Source organism: Megalops cyprinoides, chromosome 9 (assembly GCF_013368585.1).
Source record: "Megalops cyprinoides isolate fMegCyp1 chromosome 9, fMegCyp1.pri, whole genome shotgun sequence".
NCBI lineage: Eukaryota > Metazoa > Chordata > Actinopteri > Elopiformes > Megalopidae > Megalops > Megalops cyprinoides.
Window position 1 is genome coordinate 15,931,003 of NC_050591.1, and position 18,442 is coordinate 15,949,444.

Consider the following 18,442-nt stretch of genomic DNA (forward strand, 5'->3'; position numbering starts at 1 on the left):
GGATCCACTTATCCTGTCCACTGGGGAGAATTTACTGCTCTGTGGGTATATGATGTCATAGTGACTAACTCTGGTCACACTGTAAGGGCCTATTTATGCTGTTAGAAGAATGATTACTTTTTAAAACCAGTTAAAATTGTGATCATGTAGTTAACAGGTTCTAAACTGTCAGAATAGTATCCATATTTAGAAACTGTTAAAACAAATAGCTTTTCACAGGTTCTGATCTGTTATTTAAACGTAATGTTTAGATGAACAATGGGGCTGGTATAGGGCCTATGGTGGTATTGACAGTGCTGATAGTAAATGGTTTCTGCCAGCTGAATTTAATTGAACCCATACACACTAATGAAACCCTTATATAATTCCTTCAGGGTAAAACTTTGATCTTGGCTTAGTTCAGGACCTGTTTCTCACAGCTGTGATTGTGTAGATTGAAGGCATATTTATTGTTTTGTGGAATGAGGAACCAAGACGCTATTTCTCCCACACGCCTGCCATAAATAAATAAAAAGGTCTTTGCTGTTTGTTTGGTTGCCATGTGGATTATGTCAAGAATTTGGTTTCATTGTCTAAAATGTGCTGAACATAATTTCAGGAGAAAATGCAATTATTTTTAACTGTATACCATATAGTATACTGCCAACAAATTTTTGGTTCATCTAAGACCCCCAATGGCCCTGATGTGGACTTTTAGCCCAGGTTAAAAGAGTCTGTTTTTAGGCAAAGCAATTATTTTCACCCAGGCAGATGAGATCCAAATTTACTGGGCCTTATACAAATGATGCTCACCTGATACCAACACAATTGCCGCACACCTGAGACAACAATTAACCCCATTTCATTTTCACCAGCTTCCAGCAAAATGCCAGCTTTCTTTCCATCAGGTTGCTGTTATTGCTTTAATTTGAATCAAATTGAATCCTAGTACTGGGAATATGCTGGCTTTTAAGATCCAGCAATTTCACACATAACTCCGCATATTATCAGCATTTTAGATGTGACACCTACTGTGTTCGGTTACATGTTTGACTTGCTGCAAGTTGGAAAATATATCATTCATGATGCCCCAGCCATGAAAGAGAAATGTGTAGGTGAAAAACCATTGATTAATGGTCTTATCAACTTCTGTAAGCACCTGTGTTTTGGGATAACACAATAAAAGTTACACGATGCAGTATTTATTTCTTTTAATAAAAACAAACTGCTAAAGGTATTATTTGACAAGAAACAATAAAGGGTGAGAGTGGAAAAAGTTAGCTTTGAGAAAGAGACTGAAGAGATATCAAATACAACATGCGCAATTACAAATATTAACAACATTTACAAAAGCCTGTACATGTTTTTGAAACAATGGTCAAAACCTGATTTTTAAAAAAATGGTCCCTCATTGCTGGAATACCTTTTTCAATATGGCTTAATACTTTCACATTGTGTAATTAGGACAGCCACATCATTTACAGACTGATATTAGCATTACTGTCATGATGTCCACTGTTGTATAGTATTAGCAAAGCCAAACACCTTTATCTACAGCCATGCAAGGGAATTCATACAACGTAAGAACAAATAAAACTTAATGATGTTCTAAGTGTGATCCGTAAAATTTGCTTATGTAACCATCTCTGGCAAGAATTCAGTTGATGCCAGCGTTCCTTCAATGTAGGCAGTCTAACACCACAACAGTTATGAAAAAAATGACATACCTTGACAAAAAAACAGGTTTTCCCAAAGGACAGAGGGGCTTCAGATAAAGGCCAAGTGAGTTTTTTTTTCCACTTTTCAGGTCCAGTTCATTGGTCTAATGTTAATTTGGTCAGGATGACCATATCCTAAAGCCCCTGAGACATTAAGGTGAGGTTGTGCATGAGGTGTTTGTTTGTTTTTTTTTTTCTCTTTCTTAGTTGCCTCAGTACGGGTACAGAATTCCCTTTAAAACGCTACCAGTGAGGCTGAAGTGTTTCAGTCTGATACAGCAGTGACCTCCTTGCATCTATCACTGATGTCCATTGCCTTTCATTAGCAGCATGCTGAGCGAAACTCAGTCCAGTCCTGATAGTGGCCTGGGGTCCCGGCGGAGGCTTTTGGAAGGTTCCGACCTTTGCTTCAATACTACGGCAAAGCCCTGAGGCCCTGCCTGCGCCCCTCTCTACAGACTGACCCCCTTCACAAAACCAATTTGTCCCTCAACAATAGAGAGAGAGGTCTTCGCCGTACACATCTTCTCTGATCCACTATGTGCTAGCCGGACCTTCCAGACTCTGTCAGTGCATTTTAGCGACTGCGAGCCGCACTCAAAATGCAGGACCAAGTCAAATGGATTCCTCACTCACACAGCAAGCCCTCTGTCTGAGGACGACCTCTCACTTGTGATCTCTGAGGCGGTCAAAATTTTATCAGCTGAACATTTGACTCCCTCACATGCTACTGACAGTAACCCATAACTACACGGTCAATACACAGAACGATGGAATGACGATAGTGAAGATAGTGAAGGCGCTAAATCCACTGACGACATGTGACACAGCCACCCCATTCAGCGCTCAGAGGTCTATGTGGCTCTCCACCTTGATGTTGGGCAGAGTGCTGTCCTCGGCGTCACATGGCTGCAGAACCTGGGGGGCAGGGCCTGGGATAATCTGGGGCAGGGGTTCCAGTGGCAGGCCATGAGTCCCGTTGACCAGCTGGCTGTTGTACTGGTTGAAGTGCACGTCGTTGTAGAAATCCAGCTCCGGCTGGGCTCTGTCCCCCGGCATGTTAAAGTTCTGGTCTAGGTTGGCCAGGGAGTAATTGGAGTTGGGGTCCTGGTTGAACGCGACGGAGTGGCCGGCGTCGGAGTGGCTGGCGTCGGAGAAAGCGTAGCCCTGGGACGGGGGCTGCTCGTGGATGCCGGGGAAGCCCAGCTGGGACAATGGGATGCCAGTGCTGTCCAGGTACTGCGAGAACCCTGTGAAAAAGTTCTGTAATTCATCCGAGTTTAACATGTCCACGCTGGGGCAGAGGTTGTCCTCCTGCTTGACGTCCATGGAAGCGGGGTAGTGGATCTCCTCCATCGCTTGGGCAGGCTGTGGCAGGACCAGCTCCTGAGGGAGCGTGGCCACCGAGTGGGCACTGTCAGATGGAGAGACGTAGGGGAACTGGGGGAACTGGTGCGAGGTGGATGGTTCCGGAGCTGTCATGCTTTGTGCTATAGGGAAGCAAACAAAAGAAGAGAGAGTTGGAAAAAATGATTCATAAATAAATAATGACAACTCGATCTGTTTCATCTATGCCGGAAGCTTGGCAGTTGAGCACCTTTTATATTCAAAGCGAAAGTTTAACAGGGTTGAGGCACTGAACTGTGGCAGAGGTAGTTTGACATCAATCACACCAGCTTTTACCTGTCACACTGCACCTCTCATTGAACTTGATGTCAGTTTTAAGCTTCCTCTTCCGGTTGACTTCATACGGATCTGTCACGAACAGAATTCAAACAAAACTATTACAACTTCTCAAGTTTCTTAACACTCATTGAACAAAAACTTGAAACAGTATATCTGCGTGTTATGTACATATTAAAACATGTAATGAATATGATTTCAGCTACACATTTAATATGAACGGCTTGCATTTGTCATACAAGAAACTATTAGATAGTAGAATCATAACTGGCTGAGTTTACAAAATACCTGGCCACATTAGTAGTGTATGTAAACACCACCTACAACCTAACTTGTTTTGTACCTGCTTACATAACTACCTGACTACTAATGATTAGATGTTATTCAAAAAATCTTATGTGCTGGGGAGATATCTTCCATGGAAATGGCTTATTATTCTGTACAGAATAAATGCAGAATAACTGTAATGTAAATATTCTACTATATCACACTGAATCATTCATTGTCAGTTATTGACAGAGAATTGTCAGTGTCAGCAGACAGCACTGCAGCAGCTCAGCTAGATTAGTTTTCCTCACGGGTTCAGCATTTGACACTGGTTTCCTCACTGAAACTACTGGTTTCGGGCTCCTCCTTCAGCACTAAGCCACACTGAAATTATTAATAAACACACGACTCATTCCAGGAGCAGCCGTTATTCAACACATACTTCAGCAACTGTCACGGGGGAGTGTTTGTGCATTTTTGGCAAAGGGTCTTTCCTGCTCCTTCTACTTCCCCATCAGTTCTCGTGCCCGTGCGACGCTGAGGATGCTGACGGTGCACTCTTTGGCAATTTGACTGTAAACAGTGCTGTGGCGAACACATTTATTTTGGTCTGACCAGAAACTATTCCAAGAGTATGGCATGACACAACAGACTCTTGTTCTACAGTGACGTTTCTGGAGCACTGACAATACAACCTGTTCTTTCCTAACACCAGGCTCTCACCATAGCATTATGAAATGACCATGGAATGCACAAATCCTTTAAAGAGAGTGATAATCCTTTCATTTCAACAAAGATGAACCAAAGCTTAATCCTAATAAAGGAGATGTTTAAGACATTAGTAATGCACACCACCTTCCTTTCTAAATGCAAACCGAAGATCAGAGCCCCACAGAAACAGAGAAACAGACAGTGCAGGGTGGGGATGGGACGGCCTTGCTGACCTGGGTTATGGGGGACGTAGGTGAATTTGACCGGCTCACTGTCCATGTGGTCGGAGAGACGCCGCAGGAGGACGTTGACCTCCACCTCCTCAGTGATGTCCTGCTCCTGGTACGGGGGCGACTTGAAAACAACAGCAATCTGCCTGTGCACATCGGTCTGGGCGAATTCCGCCTTGGCCTCCCACTTCCCCTTGCTGAAGATTATCTCGATGTCATCTAAATGGACACACACATCCTGTCAGCAGCGGCCACACAGCTGCCCAACGCACATGTGGGCCTTACTTAAGAAACAAATGCTGTTAAAATAGGCAAAAACCACAATCCATTTTGTATATTGGCTTGTGCACTTATCTGTCTGCACCGGATGCTCACCTTTCTGCACCTTGTCACAGAGCAGGTAGATCTCCGTCTTGCCGGTGCAGGGCCCTCTCACCACATTGAGCCGGTTGATCTTTAACTCTGAAGTGGTGGTTGCCTCTGTTGGCACAGAAACACACACAGACGCAATGAGCATCTGTGTCACAGGTCTACGGAATGCATGGTCATGTAACGGCCATTTTATATGAGAGTATTCTCTGCTGTTGAACCCTGACTGCACCTTTCATAACCACTAAACACCCAGCTTGTCTATGACATGTTTACAACATTACAGAAATGCTGGAAAAAAACCACGAGCCAGTAAGTTACAATATATGGACAAATCAAAACAGCTGCAAATGATGACACTTCCATGATGACATGATGACCACAAAGTCTCTTTTCATGTATCGCATTTCAGTGTGGATGTTCTTGTTACCTGTTTCACGTGACCTTCCACAATACAACAAAGTGCTTCTCACAAAGCGAAACAGAAACTGGGAGCAACAGGATATGATCCACTGCACTGACGTTTTTCACTTGCCCTTCCACTTACATGTGAGGTGCTAGACAGTACTTTCTCTCAACACACTATCATCTACGAAAAGCTTGCGTCATTGATTTGGTTTATTCCAATCAATGAAGAAAGCTTTCACTATTTCAGTGGAAGTTGAAGCCATGCATTGTAAAATTGAAACTCTGTAGACATCAGTTCTGTGGCTTTGCAGTAAAGGAAACATATTGCTACCAACAAGTGTTGGGAGAGTGAGGCTTCATGAACTCCACTGTAGGTGGAACTACCATGTGCTGTCAATAACCGACCAACCAAAAGACTTCATTCATCACAGTAAAATACTATGATTGGCTCAAATCTGTCAGTCATACATCTACACATAGCAGGACGACCAACCTTCACTCTTTCATCCCTAGTCATGTGGGAGTGTCCAGGTATGTGTAATTGGTATATGAGTTGTTAGCATTGCAACAGCGCTCACTTTTGTCATAGATGGGGTTGGACACCACAGGACTCAAGTGGACCTTCTCGCCATCCTCTCTCTCCAGCTCACACTGAAAGCAGAGCCGCACCACGTTCATGTCAATGTCTTCAATACTCTTTGAGTGACCGGCTGTGAAGAGAAAGAAAGTGCGAAAGACAAAAAAATAGAAAGAGAGACAGGAATTATTTTAGCCGAGGTGACAGTTTTACCACAACAGACACCAAGGCATCAGTTCTCTAAGTCTATTCTTTGTCTCTTTGTCTTCAGCACTGGCACTATGATTTAGACATTTGTTTAATGATTTAGTTAATGTCAATAAATGTTAATGTTTTCTTGTAGTACCATTTAGAGTTTTACTTTTCTATGCTTCTGTGTTCCAAAATACAGTTCAACTGGGGTTACAAATGAAATGCTGGAAATGTAGGAAGACGAGGTTGTTCTGGATTTCCGTATTTCTCAGTTTCAGGACCTGCAGACAGGCAGCTACACCCCCGCTGGAGTGACTCCAAACAGCGCTTACAGAGCTGATCAAGAGTGTAACACTCATTCTTGCAGCTATCAGGGTGAGTCATGGGTCGCCATTAACACAGAACTGACTTCCAATGAAAATGACAACATTTTTCCACCAAACTGCTGACAAGACTTCAGGGTAAAGAGAAGCTAAAGGCTAATATCAACATTTCTCAGCCCAGTAACATAAGTGGGAATGTTATGGGCATTGATTTCTGTCTAAACAGAGCCACAGACATGCTGCGACCATGGCATCTCATGCACCACAGCAAGCCTCTAAAGATGAGAATCACTTCCTGTTTATTACGGTCTCTGCAGACAGTACAGGGTACCTATTCTTATTTTGTCATGCCTTCACTGTGATCTGGGTGTGAATTTTTGCAGTAGCAGTGGAACTTCAAACCCCTGGGTACCAAGCAGCATGCAACTTTTGCAGCATTGAATGAATTTGGAGCAGTGGGCAATGCGAGAATTTTCACAATCCTTTTAATGCGAAATTGGCTGCAGAGCCAGTACCCTCCATGACATAGGAGAGACAGTATTGTATGTGAGTAAATTAGTGACTCTTCTCCTCCTTTTTAAAAAGGCAAGCCAGTTGCTCACCAATAAGAGCAAGGACAATATACACTCTGGGTGCTAAATGCTAAATACTAAGTACCCTGTGTTCCAGTTCACACTAATAACTGTTATGTGTACTTATATCTGCAACAAATGACACAGAAGAGCAAATCATGTGACTACAGGAAGTACCAGACCCACGCACTGATGACAGTACAGGCTAAATTAAAAGGGTACTTCTTCACTAAAAAAAACTGGTTGCAACCCACACAACCCGCACTTAACAATGATCTGCCCTGATATTTACTGATGCTAGTTTCCTTTGGTGACATAAAAAAGCATAATCGCTTGTCGCTCTCAGTTACATTTCACATAATGGTCAAAAACTTCAAAGATCAATACAACCCACACCAATGGTCTGCTTATAAGAATCAAAGGCTTATGTCAGTTGCTTCTTACAAATCCAAATACCTTTTTTTCCAATTAATAACAGGTATTTTCTTTGTTCTTCAAAATTTTGAGCATTATGAGCATTCAAATTGTCATAAGCATGGCATTTTGTCCACAGATTTCCAGTTATAGCAAGATATTCTTGCATTAGTGTGTCCTCTAAGCACAGGGGAATCTCTGTTACAAGCTACACGGTAATATGTAATGTCACTAGAGCACTGTGACGTTTTTTTTTTACCACAGGACCATTATCAAGCCCTGTCTGAATGTATCTGAGCTCCTCTGATATGCTGAACCAGCTACAGGGTGGGGCATCAGAATGCATCAACCACACAATAAATCAAAAGTACCAGGAGGGGATTTTTGTAACTTTCTCAAGACCTGTGGTGGGATGACAAAAAAGGAAAAGGTGAAGAATATACCAAATTTGATGACCTATATTTTTCCGTGGGCTGCATTTCGTAAACAAGTGGGCTGCCACCCGAGAACAGTTGCACAGATTTTTCCCAATATATATGATCTGTGCACTTTCAGTTTATGCAGTCTATGATTTGCACACCGACAGTATGCACACAGTTTATGCCAATGCCCTGTAAGATTATTAAGCGAGTGTACAGTGGAACACAACTGTTTAGACTGCTGAAGCACAGGTTGTGTGGGAGGAGATCTATCCGAAATGACTTCACTTGTATCCATGCAGCAGATCACAGAGGTCAATCCACTAGCAGTTATGCCACATTTTATGTGTGTGAGTGTGTGTGTATGTTTCAGAGTTCACTCACTGTTAAATGGGTCAATTTTCTGGTTCCTCCTCTTCTCCAGGGCGGCGTCCAGCTCCTTACGCCTCACACACTGGATTCCCAGATTGGAGAAGCTGGGAGACACACAGAGACACACACACACACAACAACACGTCAGCAAGCGCAGTTGTGCTGCCGGCCTAAACCGTCATCATTTTGATACTGATCCCTATCTCTTCCATCAGATAATGACCTTGAGCCTCTGCTGCCAGCCAAAGACAATGCAGTCTAATCTCATGCAGCCTCATCTTAAAATGGCACAATTCACATGCACCATAAATAACCTCTTCAAGGTCTGTGCCTTTGTAAGCGTGAGCAGTAGCTTGTGGTGAACAGACAGGCAAAGGAAATGTGTTCATGCACTTGTAAGCTGTGACCGCAAAACTGGCTGACGGATGGAGAAATAACAACAGAGTGGCCTGGGAGTGGGGGGGGTGGGGGGGGGGGTCTGTACCTGTGTCTACAGGAGACACGGGGATTGAGGCGGACCACACAGATGCCGTCCGTGCAGTCTTTACCCACGAGGCTGTGGGGGTGCGGCCGGTGCGGGATGTCTTTGGTCACCAGGGATACGACAACCTTTATCTTCTTGATCAGTTGCATGGACCCCTTGACCTGACAAAGTGAAAGCACAAGAGAGGAGAAGACAAAGGGAGATAAAGGGATAAAGTGAAAAAGAGGAAGAAGGAAAGGAAAGATAAATAGCGAGAGAAAGAGGGAGAGATGGGGAGAGAGGGGGTAAGAGTTAGGTAGAGATGGGGGTAGAGAGAGAGAGAGAGAGAGAGAGAGAGAGATAATAATCATTCCCAAATGCTTCCAACTCTTCACCCCTTCCTTTCTTTCCTCAGTGTCATCAAAAAAAGGAAATCTTCAAAACCTGAAACCACTACTGAGTTGAAAGTAATCTGCAAATAATTCCAACTGCCTTACATAACTGAGAGCAATCTGTTCTGAACAGCCCATGCCTGTGATATATATCTTACTTATGCTACCCAGCCTTTACTTCTAAAATCATTTCATTCAATTTGTTTAAGTTTAACAGGAGAGTAGAGGTAAAAAAAGGCATGAGGAAAGTAGGACAATTTTTGTGAAATTGTCCACTTCCTCTGCACTACCCGAACAATGGTGTCCAATGTGGCTCTTAATGTGTCAAAATATGTATCAGCACACTGAAGCCAACAATCTCTCCAAAGGAGCACAGAGGAGTCCTAACTCTTGATTAGTTTAACTTTTTTAAACAAGGGTATGGAGGGTAATCCCCAGTTTGAGACCGTACACCGACATGGACCTCACCTTGGGGGACTTTCTGTTTCTTTTATATACGTTCTCCTTGCACGCGTGTGCAAACGGTGCAAGGCACTACGTGTTGAGCTCATCTAAACCGAAGCAGGGGAACTCCCTTTGTCCTGGGAATGATGGTACATTCCATCAAATTCCCCTCACCTCCAAATTCCAAAAAAGGCTCTAGAATGGAATGGAATTCTGCTAGGTAGATGGACACGGAACTCTACAACTCCAGCAATCGACTTCTATAATAACACCATCACACACATACTGCTGTCCTATCGTACTGTAAATTGGAGGACTCCATCTCTATCTAGTGCAAGTCAAATGCATGCATCTTCTGCGTTATTTGAAAAGCTTTATGCAACTGTGTTTTTGGAAACATCAACTGTATAGTACAGACTAGTTTCACTAGGACAACCTGTGCACTAGCACAACATGAGTGCAACTCTGACACACTCACACACAGTATGCTGGCAACAGCTATTTTTTGCACTGTAAGACCCACTCATTGGAGGATAGGCTCTACTCCACTAATGTCATCCATGCAGCTCACAGGCACTGGAATAATTATCTCAAAGCTGGAGCAAGGCACATTGTACAATGTACATACCAGGTAAGGTTCTATCTCAACTTCTATCTCAACTTCTCAATGTTCTCAGCACCATCAGAGCTACATGATAAGCGTGCTCCCACTTTGAAGCAATCTCTGTGTTTTTCTTGCTGATTTTGCACCCCCCATGTCCCCCTAGAACAGAGACCGCTTCCCCAGACTGACCTCGACGGCGGGCAGGGTCTTAGTGGCGTCAGTGCTGGAGGCGCCCAGGATGCTGCCGGCCGAGCGGCCCTCGCACTCGTAGCGGAACCTCATGCCACGCTCTTTGGGGTGCTCCACGATCTCCAGCACTGGCTTCTCCAGCAACCTCTCCAAGAAGTCTGTGTCCGCCGGGCCCTGATGCGCAACCCCTCGGCCGCCTCCCGGCCTGCCTGGCGCCGCACGGCTACGCTCCACCCCACGGCTGCGTCGGGACGCTCCCCCCGGGGAGCCAAGGTTGGGAAGGGGTGAGGCCATGCTGCTGGTTCGGACTTGGGACAAGGGGCAAGGCAAGACAGGCTGTGGAGAATAAAACACGCTTTAGCACAACTTCAGCACATGGAGTTTCACATTTCCTGCAAAGGTTAAAAAAAAATCACTTTTGTATTCAAAATGTCATAGTGAATAATTCAGTTTACCTTATACAACTACAAACAGTTTATGAACATTCCACACCTACACTTGGAAAACAATATATTACTGGCACTTAACACTGGCATTTAGCAGAAGCTCTTACCCAGAGTGACTTACATAGGTTACAATTTTTAACATGTTACGCATTTATACAACTGGACAATTACTGAGGCAAGTGTGAGTTAAGTACCGTGCCCCAGTGGGGAATCAAACCAGCAGCCTTTCAGTTACAAGCCCTGCTCCTTACCACTAAGCTACACTGCCACCCAATACACCATGTACATGCCTCTAACATTTACTTTGGGCACCGAGGCTATCACTCAAGCAACATTTCAGTAGACATTTCAGGCAATATTTATGTCTTTAATAATTTTTGGGACATAGTGGAAGGTATTTCTAAATAAAACAACTAAATGCACATATCGCCAACGTTAAACAGTTAGTATCAAACATGCTAATTTACTGGAAAACACACAAAACAATCAATACATTACATTGCGCTCATAAATACACTCCCTACATAAATGCACTTCTACATAGAAATAACACCATGCTTGCTTTGGCATTTTGCACCTTTTCTGAAACTACACTTGCACTTGAACTTGTACAACACTTACGGTAGCAAAAAAATCATCAACTACCACACTGAATACGGGAGCCACTGCGAATAATATTTTCGAAATGGTTTCAAAACGGATGTCCGTCTCGAACACAATATTTTATTTCAGTTATTTCCTCCATTTGAACTTACAATTCACCGCATACCTGGTAAAGAAGCAGTCTCTAGACATCGAAATCCTATGTCAATGCCTGTTGTCCTTTTCTAAGGGACATTGAAAAAGGCGGACTGTCCTTCACAGCCATTGAAGTTCTTTGTATCACATTAACCTGGGCTGCGTGTCCTTATCTGACCTAACATAAGCCACTTTATCTTGCCTTCCTGTCTTTAGCTTCAATGTCTTTGTCTTGCTTTGTGACACCACCTCGCTTCCTCGCCTCTTATGCCTTCTGTCGCCTTGGTTTCGGACACTCGGTTCCTGACAAACACTGCATGCAAGTTCTGCCTCCACAACAAACGTGACACAACTTTGCCCTCGAAATTGTGGCACACAACACACGCATATACACTTTTTCCTGAGCCAACCTCATACCTTGTGATTCAAAACACCGTAGCAGCCGCCTACGAAACAACCAGAAGAACCGGAAGACTGGTTTTCACACACAGACATACAAAAAAAAAGAAGTAAAGAAAAAAAGGAAGAGGTTGACGGGGGCTTGCTAACAAAAGAGAGCCGTTGTTTTTCTCCGTCGTTCCCAGCCCGACCTGCAGCGTGCAGCTGAAAAAAAAACAGCCCCGGTCTCCCTAAATCACTTGGCGTCGGGTGGATGTCCCAAAAACAGAACGGTATTCGGCACTGTCCGCGTGCGCGCGCATGTGTTAGTAAGCGTGTGTGAAGGGTGCCAGGCCTGGTGGCGTACAGAGCCAAGGAATGCAGGGAGTGTGAGTGTGTGTGTGTGTGTGTGTGTGTGTGTATGAGTGCCTGAGCATGCCAGAGAATCAACAGAGGGCCTATGCACAAAGGGTGGCTGGGGCAGCCAGGAGGAGCATGGCAGAGGAGCAGGAAACGAAGTCAGTTCCGAGAAACGCAACCAATTAGAGGGGCAGAGAGAGGGGGGCGTGATCCTTCGACCTGCACTACATCTTTGTCGAGAGGGGTGGTTGGGGGTTGGGTCAGTGCCAGAGGAAGAGAATAACGTTTGAGGAACAAACTGAAAGCAAGAATCAAATTACACATCTTCTCTCTTGTTGTTTTTGTCCCCTTTTTCTTGCCGTACACAGCAGTAACCACTCACAGACTGTCTACAGCCTGTCCCCCTTTGGCTTGGCTAAAAAGTCTTTAGCATGCTGCCTGAAACCCTGCAAACTGTTTGAGCATTTTCCTGGAGTACCTGAGCTAGTTCTTCAGGGCTGTGACAAGTTCACGATCAAAGGAAAGTAGTCAGTCCAAGAAGTACAGAGATGATGGAAGGGTTCCACATGCTGTTTCCTCATTCGGAGACATTATCAGCATAACTGGCCTTCTCAGAGTTCTCTCTCACCTGCCAAGATTCTCATGCCTGGCAGTCACCGAAGCAGTTACTGATACACACAAGGGGAGTTTCTCAGACTCTGATCTACCTGATGTTAATTCAATTCATGCAAAGCTGACTTGCAAAACAGGCCTTGCAGCATACTGGTGAAGGTCCAGGACCCGCAACCAGGAGGGCACAAGCTCAAAACGTTGAGCGTTGTACTCTACATGCACACCTTAACCAAACACATCCAGCTGTTAAAGTCAATATCATATGAAATAAAAATGTAACATAACCTAACAAAAGCTTAACCAGCCCAGGTGGCAGTGACATGGTGGAACCTGGGCACCTGTGGTGTTGACACATCCTGGACACACAATAGGAATAAGGCCCTCTAATGAAAGCCTATCCCAGTCTGACAATCCCCAGCCTATCCCTCAGCCAACCATCAGCTTTTAACACAGTGGCCCACAGAGGCTTGTGTCATGTAACAAGATGACCCACCTGAGGTGCCGATCCTCGGGCAACCAGCGTGGGCTGAGAGTGTCTGAGCCTGGTGACTGGGCTCAGCTCCTGAAGATCCCCATCTTGTGGAGGGGGAGGCGGGCCAGGTAACACACAGCGGGTGGGGACTTGGACTGCAGACTCCATGGCCGTACTCTCCATGAGATACTCATCAATCAGATCTGCAGAAGTGGAGGACCATCACCGATTAAAGCAAGCAGATGGAGCTGGACTTCAAAGTAAAAAATATTCATCGTAAGACCGATAGTTTCAGACAAAAGAGTCTTCCCATTCTAAGTCATTTTGTGAAGCTGTAACAACCCTCTCTGGTGAGGAAGCATGACTCTTTGGTTGGTTTGAGCATTGATATGTAATGGTCAGATTTTGTGCTTATTCCTGTACCAACTATCTGAAAAAATACCATATGCTGAATGTCACTAGAGTACATAAATCAAAGAGTACTACTACTGTGAACCGAGGTGTCAAAAACCACACAGAAAATGAAAAGTACTCACCTAAGGTTATTCCTGTGGAAAAGAAAGAAAAACAAGAAGGGTTAGTCATACATATTTGTAAAAGATACTCAATATCAAGTTCAGCTTTGACAGGATGAATACCTACTGATGATTTAAATATCGCAGAACAGAGATTACGGTCACGAAGGGATTGTTGTTATTGGGCAACTTCACCATAAATGACTCACTCTTTTTCAAGAAATGACCTCGTGTGACCATTAGAAATCACACTAGTGAATAACACAAAGCTTGAGGCATTCCCTGAATCACTGTTTTGTTTGTTTGTTTTTATGGGAGGTTTTTTTCAAGCGTAGCTGTCCCAGTGACATCACCTTAGGTAAGAATATCAGACGGCATGGCATGGGATATAAGCATCACACAGAAATAAAACGCACCATTTGTTCCTCCTGTGTTTTTGTAACGGGTAGCTACTCACTTAAGCTCTGCCACACTTTCCCGCACAGAGGCTTTTCTATGATAACAAAAAGGGGGGTGTTATTCATAGCAGGTCACGCCCCCACGGTTTGAAACAATACTTAGAAATAAGGAAGCACAAATAACGCTGTTCCTTAACTGTGGTCAGAGTATGCTAAAATCAAACTGTAGATTGTCAGTTAAACTGACAGCAGTCATTATCCTTCTGATGCATGATGCAAATTACTTAATTATACAACCACTAACATATCGTTGTTTATCAGTAATGCCGTTTCTAGAAATATTTGTCTTAGGCTTTGCTTTCATCTGCAAACATTTGTCCAAAATGTCAACAATAAACCTACCAGAGTCATCAGCACATACATTATTAATGACTCTTGATTGTAAAGTGTTGAGGCTTTGAATAATAAATTCATAATGTCTAATCCGACCGCAAAGACTGGTACCACCCATTGTTTTGCGTGATTCTATGTTGATGTGTCTACATTGATATGGTGTTATTAGAACAGTGTTTATGATTACTCAACGTTTTTGCGTCGCAGTCTCCACAAGCAACAGTCAACCATCAAGAAATCCAGGTTTCAGTTTCATGCCACTACAAGTTCATTCTCGCCTATTTAATGCTAGAGTAGTTCCTAAATTGATTCTGCTCTGGCGCGTTACTACATTCAAACTGGTTGTACCATGCTATTTTAACTAAGCTGGGTGTAAGGAAGTAATTAGCGTTAAAATGTTCAACTAGGCTACCTATCTTTTTGTAAGTAGAACAGTCGTAAATATGGGCGTACCATCACCGCAAAAACGACTAATGGTTGGCTATCGCCAAGGTGAAACGCTGCTTTCGGCTCTTTCCTTGTTCCCTATGACAGCGTTTCCTCCATCCAGCTCTGCTTAGTTTGCTCGAATTGATTTGTTTTCTACTTCATTTTACACCACCCTGCCTCCGCGTAGCTTGAAAAACCGGCCCGTGTGTGATCGATATGAAAATCAGAAAGACAAAATTGTTCTTAATGTGTCTAATAGGCAGCTCACGTGCACACTTAAATGGTGTTAAGTGTAGCCACACCGCTCTAACGTAATGCGAAATGTTGATTTTTAAAGCTACTTAACTGGGAATGGCTATTAAAATATGTGGTAGGTTCAGACGTAACTATGAGCGTTGCAGCAGGATTTGAGGCACCAGAAACGAACTATTGATAAACTATAAAGGATTCAGTGAAGACTTTGCACACGTGTATAGTGCATTAGTGCTTTTTTCGCGCCCTGCACGCTGCGCGTAGAGCAATACGCGTACACACGTAAAAGGGGCGTGGCAGAAAGAGAGTCCATATATGGTGAGCATTTTTATCTTGATGACCACTGTTGTGGTCAGACCGCGGTAACACATACCCCGTGATCTTCCAGGCCGCGGGTCATTTGGTGGCGTGACGACTACGTAAAAATATAAAATAAAAAATTGTTGGAGAGAGTAGCAACGTAAACAAATAGCTCAGGGACTATTTCTGACATCTTTTCAATTACATGTTCATATGTATTCACGACGTCCAGGTAATGTACATAGAGTTCATAACATACTCACAATGAATGTTTAAGAAAAATAGTCAACTATAGTCACCAGAGACGAATTGAAACGGAGGTCTAATGTCACATTTATGGGCTAATTCTTGTTATCGAAAATAACAGCCATGTTTTCAGCAGACAGGCCAAACATGCCGGCCAGAAGTACTTTCATGTAGTAGGCTAGGCTACACATGGCCCATGTTATGACACGTAGACTGCCAAGCTAGCAACCGCCCGCAACCAACACAGTAACTACCAGCAATTACACTGTAAAAGCTTTATAACTGGTTACTCAACTTGGCAAATGTGCAGATTTCATTTACATTCTGCTAGGTTTGTATACATTCTAATATGCATCCATAGAATGGCCCTTGAATCCTGGTTAAAATAAAAACGTAGCAAACATTACCTGCGATGCCGTTCGTTGCATCCTGAGCGCTCATATTTATCATTGTAGATGCCCCCGTCTCCACGTTCACGGTATGTTATTTCTATCTTTTTGTTTTCCTCTGGGTACTATTTCTATTTCAGAAAATAAATGTTCAGTAATTGCTCAGTCCCCGGTCACTGTATTACCAATGAGGAAAGTTGGTTTAAACTCCTCGATTGGCTTCCCTCGTTCCGTCCGTCACATCGCTGAGTAAAAACACATTTGTGGTAATTGTCTGGTTCTATTTTCTAATCTTTCGCTTTCTCCACTCAGTCTGATCGGTTCTGACTCAGATATAAATGTCGCCAGGGACCGTTCTGAGACGTTCTGAGACTGCTAGCTGACCGATTTTACAGTGTGGTTGTTCTGCGAGCGCTGTACCATCACCATCTGATCCTTCCCTCCCGATCGCTCTCGTTAGGTTTTCAACAGGTTGTATTTGCAAGCGTGGAAATCCCCTTACGTCAGTTCGGGAAACCCCCAAAGCGGGTTACCATACCAACGCAAACGAACTTCAGATGAAACTCTTCAATGTTTTCTCTCGCTACATTTGCCGTTGGCTACACTAGTCAATCGTTCTGAAAATACGGACACAAATAACACAATATTTTCTTTATGTCTTGCTTCTTGGTCGGAAGTTGGATCGAAAGGTACGACTGGGTGCAGTACAGTGCGTCTGCATTGAATCACTTTTTTCCACTTTCTCTGCGCCCTGAAGATGACATCACAGTTGGCCAGCCTCTTGCAAGCCTGCTTAGCTACACAGAGACGCTACACGTGTTCTACCATTACTTCTTTATAACAGCAGCAGCACTGTGTTTCTTACACGTAAGTCAACAAGAAAACTGCAGATTTGGAACTGTGGTAATAAACAGGGCTTGTAAACCAAAATCTGCCGATTAAATTCACTGTATCTGCAACCCTTTCGATTGAATAAGCAAACTCTAAATTCACGTGGTTCTGGAACCGTTCATAATAATTTTACGAATATTGTTAATAGAAAAGTTTAAGAATCATTATCGGTGTGCATTCTCTGCCGAGTTCGGAGCGGGCTTCGCGTTTTTTCAAACCAGTATCTGAATTTCTCCCGGTTGCGTCACCCTGTACAATGTCATAATTTCCACCGAAGAGGGCGCCCTGGTGCTACAAGGCAACATCATACATCGTCATGATCAATAACGGTTCCAACACGAACATAATACTGTACCAGGAATGGATAACTTTTGTAGCATACCATAAGCAATTAATAGGCTATTGAAGACGTACGTTAATTTGTAGTGGTTTTAAAACATTTCATTAGCGAATGGGAATGTTGGATTTCAAAGCAAAACTCACCCGTTGTGACAAACTGACGTGGTTAGATGGACTAAATTGCCTTTTCTCACATTTAAATGCTAGGATGTTTTTCTACTTGTGACCGTGCAAATAAATAATTAAATAAAATAATTAAATTAAAAAATAAAATGCTGAAGTCTGTTTATTTCACCATTTTCCTTTGACGGTTCTCCCATCCGAAAAGGTGTCAGTAACGTACCCAGTAATACACCACGATGGCACTGTAAGCTGAAGGCGATGTGTACTGGAGTCTCGATGTTACTCACCAAACAGGCACACGCAGGCTGTGTTTACAGCGAGTGACTGAGTTCGTTCTACAGGCAATAAATATCGTACAGTTCGTGGGAGCTTTCGTCGTACAATTCATGGGCGTTGCCCAATAAACCAGGTAATTTACCTGCATTTTCCAGGAAATTCCCCGGCTGAATTAAGTGGTTACAATCAATGGGAGACAGGTAAATTATAAGCACTTCAGCTCGCCCACGGGAAGCTAACAGACAAAAGAATCATTTATAATAGTCTCACCTGACTTGCCAAGACCAACTTACGATACCAGAAAACACCAAATTACTTAGTATGCCCTGCCCTCTATAGATAACCAGAATAATTGCATGTAAATGGAATATCTTCGCCAAGAGGAAAATGTATTGCTGAATTTTGCTGATCACATGCAGACTTAAGGAAAATTCATACACCGTATGTTTAGACTACCGTTTGTAATGTAAGTGATGAAAAAATAAAGATATAAACTACAGCCGGAAATTCCACTGTTACCGCTCCAAGAACATAATATAGCAGTTAACATGAAAATATC

The 18,442-nt window shown here is 43.4% G+C and overlaps 1 protein-coding gene across 3 annotated transcripts; it reads right to left on the bottom strand.

Moving 5' to 3' along the window:
- Positions 1 to 1,244: 1,244 nt before the first annotated feature.
- Positions 1,245 to 18,113, bottom strand: relb (v-rel avian reticuloendotheliosis viral oncogene homolog B). Of its 3 annotated transcripts, XM_036537195.1 has the most exons (12): positions 16,273 to 16,724; positions 15,693 to 15,734; positions 13,869 to 13,880; positions 13,354 to 13,535; positions 10,327 to 10,662; positions 8,719 to 8,879; positions 8,247 to 8,338; positions 5,944 to 6,075; positions 4,964 to 5,068; positions 4,592 to 4,807; positions 3,381 to 3,452; positions 1,245 to 3,187 (listed from the first exon to the last, which is right to left on the bottom strand). In XM_036537195.1, the coding sequence occupies exons 1-12, from the start codon at positions 16,313 to 16,315 to the stop codon at positions 2,544 to 2,546; spliced, it is 2,037 nt and encodes a 678-aa protein (XP_036393088.1). In that variant the 5' UTR covers positions 16,316 to 16,724; the 3' UTR covers positions 1,245 to 2,543. The 3 variants fall into 3 exon arrangements, with proteins under 3 accessions (XP_036393088.1, XP_036393090.1, XP_036393089.1); XM_036537197.1 differs by lacking the exons at positions 15,693 to 15,734; positions 16,273 to 16,724 and adding an exon at positions 18,026 to 18,113; XM_036537196.1 differs by lacking the exon at positions 15,693 to 15,734.
- Positions 18,114 to 18,442: the final 329 nt, after the last annotated feature.